The following is an 8,753-nucleotide window of genomic DNA, read 5'->3' as shown; positions in this document are numbered from 1 at the left end:
TCAGCAGCCAACGCTCTGGGCAGCTGGGGAACAAGTGTTTGGATCACCTTCAGGGCAAGGAGAGGGTGGAGATTAGATGACCCTACCAAACACACAGTTGGCAGCCTATCATGACTCTCTTGTAAACTTTGAATCCAGGTTTAAAGCTCCTTTCACTACAGTGTAGCTGTCTCCACTCAAAAAATCATGACCAATGGAGAGTTTGTGACCGTTTATCTTCTGTCCTCCTAATCCAAAACCAAGACCATATTTATAAAATGATTCTGACATTTTTAGTAAGTGATTGTGTGCATAGTGGTTGATTCAATTGAATATGGCATTTAAAAGATCTGAAATAAAACCCAACCAACCAAAGCAGTTAACTGAATTACCACATATAGACATTTATATCATCTTAATATTATGGTACTTTACTAAATGGTACCCTCTCTCAGTAGAGTAGAACATTGTGACATCCAGCTTTCCAGCTTGAGATGTTGGCAAATTGAAAATAAATTGATGAGAAAATAATACCATTCCCATTTTAAGGCTCTATATGCCTTAGTGAAAATTATTCCATCTCAGTTTAGATATTAATAAAGCATATCTTAGAAGTTAGTAAAATATTAATTTTATCCTTAAAAGAATCTAGTTCCTTACCTTATTTTCATCACTAGTGTTATATGATTATTGCCGAACTTTTAGCTTTACTTGAGTGAATTAAACTCAATACTTCTTTTTTTTTGGTTTTATAAACAAAGTAGCTGATACTGTGTCCAGTAATGGGGATTTTCCTAAAAATTATCAAAAACATATACCAATTTCTGTCAACCAATTGGTCTGAATAGTCCCTTTAATATTTGTAAATAAATCTGAGACTTCAAAAAAAATCTGTCTGTTAGCATATTCTCTCACAATCACACGACCTTTTGAATATATTACTCATCATTCCCAGAGCTTTTGGCTTTTTCCCTGTTCTGTTTGTCCTGGAAATTCCCTCATCCATACTCACTTCCTTCTCCCCCCACCCCCCACAAAAGGAGTCATCTCTTGAATAACCTTGTATGGGGTCTCAGTCAAATTGTAAAACCAGGTAGCTTTTGCCCATGACATAGCATGGTGTTTCTTAAACTTTGAGTCCTAAGACTTGTTAGGGGAATCTATTAAAACAGAAGATATTCGAGATTCATCCTACATCTCAAGATTCAGAATTTCTGGAGGTGATGCTCAGACAAATGTATAACTGAATTTCTCTTTGTGGAATTCTGTTAAGTACCACAGCCTGAGAACCACTCACAAGTAAACTCACATTTCTAGCAACTGATAGAGTTTTCTGGCTGTAGAATGTCAGGATGAAAGCGGCATTTGGGGTCTCTTCTCTTCTAACATTGTGTGTATAATAGTCTATGGATGAGGAAACAATAGGCTGGCTTTTCCCAGCAGTAATCCATTTGTATAATAGGGCCTATCAGAAAAGAAACAGCATAAATGTAAAGAATGGGAGCTGTTTGAGAAAAATTTCTGTAGAAGAATTGGAAGGACCTGGTGATTTCTAGAATGCTAAAGCCAAAAGATAGTAAGGGATTTGAAGGTACCATTAGGAAAATGGCTATGATGGAAGTTATTATTATTTTTTAATGATGAAAATTACTGAACAAATATTAAATGTAGCACTGGACGAAGTGATAGGGAGGCCACAAAGCTAAAAACACAAAATTTAATTTACTTTAATAGGTATTTATCATTACTATGTGCACAGCATTGTCCTAAAGTGTACCGAGGCATGGTTCCCAAATCTGGATTTGTATGACGTTCAGCTGGGGAGATTTTTTTTTAATGATTTATTTCTTTATTTTAGAGAGAAAGGGTGAGCGCACACATGTGAGTGGGGGGGGGAGGGGTAGTGGGAGAGGGAGAGAATCTTAAGCAGACTCCCTGCTGAGCATGGAGCCCAAAGTGGGGCTGGGATTCCACAACCCTGAGATCATGACCTAAGCCAAAATCAAGAATCAGAGGCTTAACCAAGTGCACCACCCAGGCGCCCCCAGCTAGGGAGATTTTTAAAAATAAAGATCCTGGACCTCACGTTATTTCTACTGAATCTAAATATCTGGAGGTGAGATTGAAAATCTTTGGTGTATAAGGCTTCCCAGGATATTCTGATGCATCCAGTCAATGGACCAGTTATTTTGGAATCGCTGTTCCAGAGACCACAAACATGAGTCAGGCAGAGTTTTTTTTTTTTAAAGGAATGCAGAAACTGATATGTTGAGCAATCTGCTCTAGCAAGTTTCCTGACTCTGCCTTATATTCATGGCATCTAAGTTTTACTCGGATGTTTCTTTCTCTGAAATGCCTTTTCCTTATTTCTGCCATGAAAATATTGTCCATCCTTCAAGATCCATTTAAGTGTGAGAAGAATTGGGGCCACATTCCCCGTCACCACCCTTCCAAGCCCTCATCCATTACACACCCAATAGCGTGGAATCCACCCTTACAATGTCCACATCACCCCTCACCTCCTTTCTAGCCTCATCTCCCCCTCATTAGCTCACCTGAACCACTGAATGGCCTTTTAACTCATCCCTCACGCTCCATCTGCCCTCTTAACTCCAACGCATTCTTTATGGTTCTATTAATCTTGCACAGTTCAATTATAACTATTTTTCCATATTGCTAATAAAGTTTACTGTTTCCCCATTACCTACAAAATTAAGGATAAAAATGCTCCAGTCTAGCATTCCAAACTTCTGTATCAATTAGACTTCTTTTGGTTATAAGCAATAGAACGAACTCTGACTAACTCAAGCAGATAAAGGTATAGGCTAGTTCACAAAACTGAAGTTTCAATCATTTCCCTTCTTTGTATGATTCTTTTCCAAATTCTCATTCTTAGAGAATGACTATTTTGACATATTCCCAACTGTTGTTAATAAAAAGACAGGGGACGCTGACTGAAAGACCACCCACAATTATGCTTACTGGGTAAAGATAGTTCTTTGAAAGCAAAGTTAGGGTGTTGTTACCAAAAGGGAAAGTGAATGTTAGGAGCAAAACTAAGAAATGTCCACTACTCCCAAAATATGGCCCAATCCAATGGAAGTAAAACTGACAATGATGGAGAGAAGTTCTGTGCTTTCCTTTTTGAGGAAAATGGGGAGAAAAACAAGGAAGTTAAAACTTGGCAATCTGAATGTTCTCAGGGTTGGAGCAGAAGAGGCTAGGGCTTTGAAGTAAATGTGTAAACAACGTGTGGAATGATTCAAGATGTAATTGTGAGTCATAAGGGTAAAGATAAACTGTTCTCATTTTTTCTGTCTGTGAACAAGCAATTTCCATATAACTACAATGTCCTTTGCCAAACACCCAGTAGTAATTTTTTAAAAATATGTTAACCACCATAATCCAAGAACAGCCAGAATTTTATTAAGGAGAGAGTCAGTAGGGTAACAGTAACTTCTATATCTTTAGGAGGGTAACAAGTCTTCCACTTCCAAGTTCAAGAAAGGCGCAATGATCTCCCGTAGTTCCCACATTCTGCGGCGTCCAAGCATTGTAGGGAGCAAGCTTTCAAAGATAAATGTAGCATCAAAAAATAGTATGTAACATGAAAGTCCAGTGAAGGTGAGGACATAAAACATGATGAAAATCCTCAGTGCACGTTTCCTACAAGGAAAGAGAACATCTGTGTTAAGAACATTCTGAAGAAACCCACATTGATGAGACTCCTTGTTCCTCCATCCAGGTAGTTCTACAACTTCAAGGAAGTAACTGAAGATCTCGTGACCTCAGTTGACATCCTCAAAAGAAGGAGCTTGGAGTAGTTGAGCACTTAGGTCCCTCCTAGGGCTGGCATTGGAATTTTAGAATTCTTTAGCCATGAAACAATGAAACCCTGGAAATTATGAGACTCTTTCCTTTGAAATGCTTTTGTTAAACTCCAGCAGATTATTGACATCTTTACCTCACTTGTGAGGTATATGACACCGATTTGGAGGGAAATAAAGAACCAAGCAGTTCGATTTTCCTGGGAATATAAAATGCAATGTGACAAATGGAGTCTAGCTCTATCACTATTTTTGTTCTAACACCAGATTTGCCCTTTTAAAGAAATATCAGCTTTCTCAAGTCTTTAAGGACTCCTCCTTCTAGGCTGTATCTGTGAGGTATCTCATTTATTTGCTTTTAAGTCTTTGCATTATTATTTTCTAATTATAAATGCAATACATGACTAGGGTAGAAGATATGGAAAATCCAGAAAAACACAAAGAAGGAAAGAAATGCCACAGATAATCCAGCTACTGGGAGATAATTACCATCAACAATGTATTTCAGAAGAGAAAATGTAGAGCACAGTTAAAGCTAGCTATGGATCTATTCTGTGATCTAACGCAGTGGGTACTGTACACCTGAGCCAAGTTGCTTGGCATGATTGCCACTGGCTGTCTCTTGATCGTTACACAAATAATTGCTGCTACTTCACACATTTTCTTTAAATTAAAGATTTATTTATTTATTTCAGAGAAAGAGAGAGAGATTGAGGACATGAGCAGGAGAGCCAGAGGGAGAGGGAACCTGAAGCAGGCTCCGCACTGAATGTGGGCCACCATGTGTGGCTCAATCCCATGACCCCAAGATCACAACCTGAGCAGAAACCAGGAGTCGGTCCCTTAACTGACTATGCCAACCAGGTGCCCCGTCACACATTTTATTAAAGAGCCAATGTTTTGAAAAATAGTCAGAAGAAGATTTGAGGGCTGCTAAGCCGAAGCAGAGGTGCCCTGCCCTTGAAAAGTGCTAAATCTAGATTTGTTTTTTCTTATGAAAAGGTAAACGACTCACTACCAAAACATAGATAGTAGTCAGTAAACACTGTTCTTCCTAAATTACAAAACCAATCATCTTTGGAAATACCAAACTAGAACATTTTCAAAGAAACACATTTTAACATTTATTATTATCATTATTATTATTATTATTATTTTGCCGGGTTGTAAACTTTATTAACTGCTATCAATGATAGAATCCTCCTTCCTGAAATGATTTTTTTTATTATGTTCAATTAGCCAACATATAGTTCATCATTAGTTTTTCTTATGTATTGTTCAACTATTCATTACTTGTGTATAACATTATTTTCTAAAGAGAAAACTAGTTTTTCTAAATTACAGAAAATTTGAAAAACAGAGAAATGAAAAATTTGTAATCTCATCACCCTAACATCATCAGCTCAGTTTTACTTATTTTTCTCTTTCTTTCTTTATGTCTTTCTTTCTTTCTTTCTTTTTTTCTTTCTTCCTTTCATTCATTCATTCTTTCTATTTTGTATTAATTTTATAATTTGTGTTTTATTTTGTTTGTTTTTCTTTTGGTTTAGAATGTGTTTTTCCAGTTTTTTCTTCCCTTCAGTGAAAACTCTAGGTATGTTGGGTTCAGATTTATGTATTTTTATTTATTTATTTATTTATCTTTTCCATTTATTTTTTGACACTATTGAATCATTTGATTTTTATTTAGAAGTCAATATAACTTAAAATATTTTTCAAATTTTCTCTTATAAAAAAAATAAAAGAACATGTGTAATATTTATTTTTTTAAAGTACAGACATTTCTCTTTGGAAAACATCATAGCTACTAATTCAAAATAATTTCTTTCATATCTCCTGTGTGGAACCATATATTAGTGTCATTAAATATTTTATTCATTTTGAATTTTACTTCTTCCAAGAATAAAAATATTCTTTTGACTTTTACATACTGTTTACCTATTTATATGTTTCTTTTTCAAGACTTGCTATGCATAAAACCTTTACTTTTTTCCAAAATGTTCACATTACTTGTGGAAAGTCTATAAGGGAACTGAGGAACTGGGGATTATACCAGGAAAAGCTACCTTCTGAGCCTAAAAACAACAAAACTGATACATAATGATTGATTAAGTCTGCAAGATAAACCTCCTCAAAAAAATAATATATGAGTAAGCTTCACTGGAACTGGTACATTTCCAGGTCTTAGACAAGATATTGGTCAAAGTCATAGGTAGTCTTTTTTTATTATAATAATTTTTTTATTATATTAATTTAGTCACCATACGGTACATTCCTGGTTTTTGGTGTAAAGTTCGATGATTCATTAGTTGCATATAACACCCAGTGCACCATGCAATACGTGCCCTCCTTACTACCCATAACCAGCCTATCCCATTGCCCCACTCCCCTCCCCTCTGAAGCCTTCAGTTTGTTTCTCAGAGTCCGTAGTCTCTCATGCTTCATTCCGCCTTTTGATTACCCCCCTTTCTTTANTTCCATACAAATTTAAGGACTATTTGTTCCAGTTCTTTGAAAAATGTCCTCGGTATTTTGATCGGGATAGCATTGAAAGTGTAGATTGCTCTGGGTAGTATGGACATTTTAACTATGTTAATTCTTCCAATCCATGAGCATGGAATATTTTTCCATCTTTTTATGTCTTCCTCAATATCTTTCAAGAGTGATTTATAGTTTCTAGAATATAGATCCTTCACATCTCTGGTTAAGTTAATTCTGAGATAACGTATGATTTTTGGTGTTATTGTAAATGGGATGGATTCTCTAATTTCTCTTTCTTCAGTCTCATTGTGTATAGAAATGCAACTGATTTCTGAGCATTGATTTTGTATCCCTCCTGCCACCTTACTGAATTGTTCTATAACTTCTAATAGTTTGGGAGTGGATTCCTTTGGGTTTTCCATATAGAGTATCATGTCATCTGCAAAGAGAGACAGTTTGACTTCTTCTTTGCCGATTTGGATACCTTTGATCCCTTTTTGTCTTCTGATTGCTGTTGCAAGGACTTCTAGTACTATGTTGAATAATAGTGGCGAGAGTGGGCATCCTTGTCGTGTTCCTGATCTTAAGGGAAAGGCTTCCAGCTTTTCCCCATTGAGAATGATATTTGCTGTAGGCTTTTCATAGATGGTTTTTATGAGATTGAGAAATGTACCCTCTATCCCTACACTCTGAAGGGTTTTAATCAGGAAAGGATGTTGTATTTTGTCAAATGCTTTTTCTGCATCTATTGAGAAGACCATATGATTTTTGGCTTTTTTCTTGTTGATATGATCTATCACACTGATTGATTTGTGAATGTTGAACTACCCTTCCATCCCAGGGATGAATCCACTTGGTCATGACGGATAATCCTTTTAATGTACTGTTGGAATCTATTAGCTAGGATCTTGTTGAGAATTTTGGTATCCATATTCATCAGGGAAATCAGTCTGTAATTCTCCTTTTTGATGCGGTCTTTGCCTGGTTTGGGGACCAAGGTAATATTGGCCTCAATGAGTTTGGTAGTTTTCCTTCTGTTTCTATTTTTTAAATAGCTTTAGGAGAATAGGTATTATTTCTTCTTTGAATGTTTGGTAGGATTCCCCCGGGAATCCAACAGGCCCTGGCATTTGTTTTTTGGACGGTTTTTAATCACTGTTTCAATCTCTTCATAATTAATTGGTCTGTTTAAAAGATCAATTTCTTCCTGTTTCAGTCTTGGTAGTTTATAGGTTTCCAGGAAGGCCTCCATCTCTTCCAGATTGTTTAGTTTTTTGGCATATAGCTGTTGATAAAAGTTTCTAATAATCCTTGCAATTTCAATGGTGCTGGTCGTGACCTCTCCCTTTTCAGTCATAATTTTAATAATCTCAGTCCTTTCTCTTTGTTTTTGGACAAGTGTTGCCAGTGGTTTGTCTATTTTAGTTATTCTTTCAAAGAACCAGCTTCTAGTTCTGTTGATCTGCTCTACTGTGCTCCTGGTTTCTAATTCACTGATCTCTGCTCTAATCTTGATCAACTGCTTTCTCGTGCATGGATTAGGCCTGTTCTTCTGTTGCTTTTCCAGCTTCTTGAGGTAAGAATATAAAAACTGCAATTTAGATTTTTCTATTCTTTTGAGTGAGGCTTGGATGGCTATGTATTTTCCCCTTAGGACTGCCTTTGCAGTATCCCATAGGTTTTGGACCGTTGTGTATTCATTCTCGTTGGTCTCCATAAATTGTTTAATTTGTTTTTTGATTTCCTGGTTTATCGAGTCATTCTTGAGCAGGATGGTTCTTAGCCTCCAAGTGTTTGAGTTTCTTCCAGGTTTTTCCTTGTGGTTGAGTTCCAATTTCAGAGCGTTGTGGTCTGAGAATATGCAGGGGATAATTTCAATCTTTTGGTATTGGCTGAGACCTGTTTTGTGTCCCAGAGCCTGGTCTATTCCTGAGAATGCTCCATGGGCATTAGAATAGAATGAGTATTCTTTTATTCTGGGGTGTAGTGTTCTATATATATCTATGAGGTCCAACTCGTCGAGTATGGCATTCAAAGCCTTTGATTCTTTGCTTAGTTTTTGCCAGGGTGTTCTGTCTATTTCTGATAGTGGGGTGTTGAGGTCCCCTACTATTACTGTGTTCTTATCTATATGTCTCTTTATTTTGGTTAAGAGTTGGCTTGTGTATCTTGCTGCTCCCCTGTTGGGGGCATATATATTTATAATTGTCATATCCATTTGGTGGATACATCCTTTGGGATAAATATAGTGTCCTTCTGTATCGCTAACTATAGTCTTTAGTTTAAAATCCAATCTGTCTGATATAAGAATTGTTACCCCAGCTTTCTTTTGAGGTCCATTGGCATGAAAGATGGTATTCCATCCCTTTGCTTTCAGTCTGGATGTATCTTTACATTCAAAATGAGTCTCTTGTAGACAACAAATGGATGGGTCATGTCTTTTTATCCAATCTGCAACCATGTGGC

General features: G+C 36.5%; 1 protein-coding gene across 1 annotated transcript in view; it reads right to left on the bottom strand.

The window, feature by feature from the left end:
* Positions 1 to 3,419: 3,419 nt before the first annotated feature.
* The window catches only part of SMCO2 (single-pass membrane protein with coiled-coil domains 2), a 34,210-nt gene continuing 28,876 nt past the window's right edge, over positions 3,420 to 8,753 (bottom strand). The window contains exon 10 of the mRNA XM_019797355.1: positions 3,420 to 3,645. Within this exon, the coding sequence (XP_019652914.1) occupies positions 3,447 to 3,645 (199 nt within the window). The 3' untranslated portion in view covers positions 3,420 to 3,446. The remainder of the gene's footprint in view (positions 3,646 to 8,753) is intronic.

This window comes from Ailuropoda melanoleuca, chromosome 16, assembly GCF_002007445.2.
Source record: "Ailuropoda melanoleuca isolate Jingjing chromosome 16, ASM200744v2, whole genome shotgun sequence".
NCBI lineage: Eukaryota > Metazoa > Chordata > Mammalia > Carnivora > Ursidae > Ailuropoda > Ailuropoda melanoleuca.
Note: the sequence above shows the minus strand (reverse complement) of the source record. Positions and strands in the feature narration are given on the sequence as shown.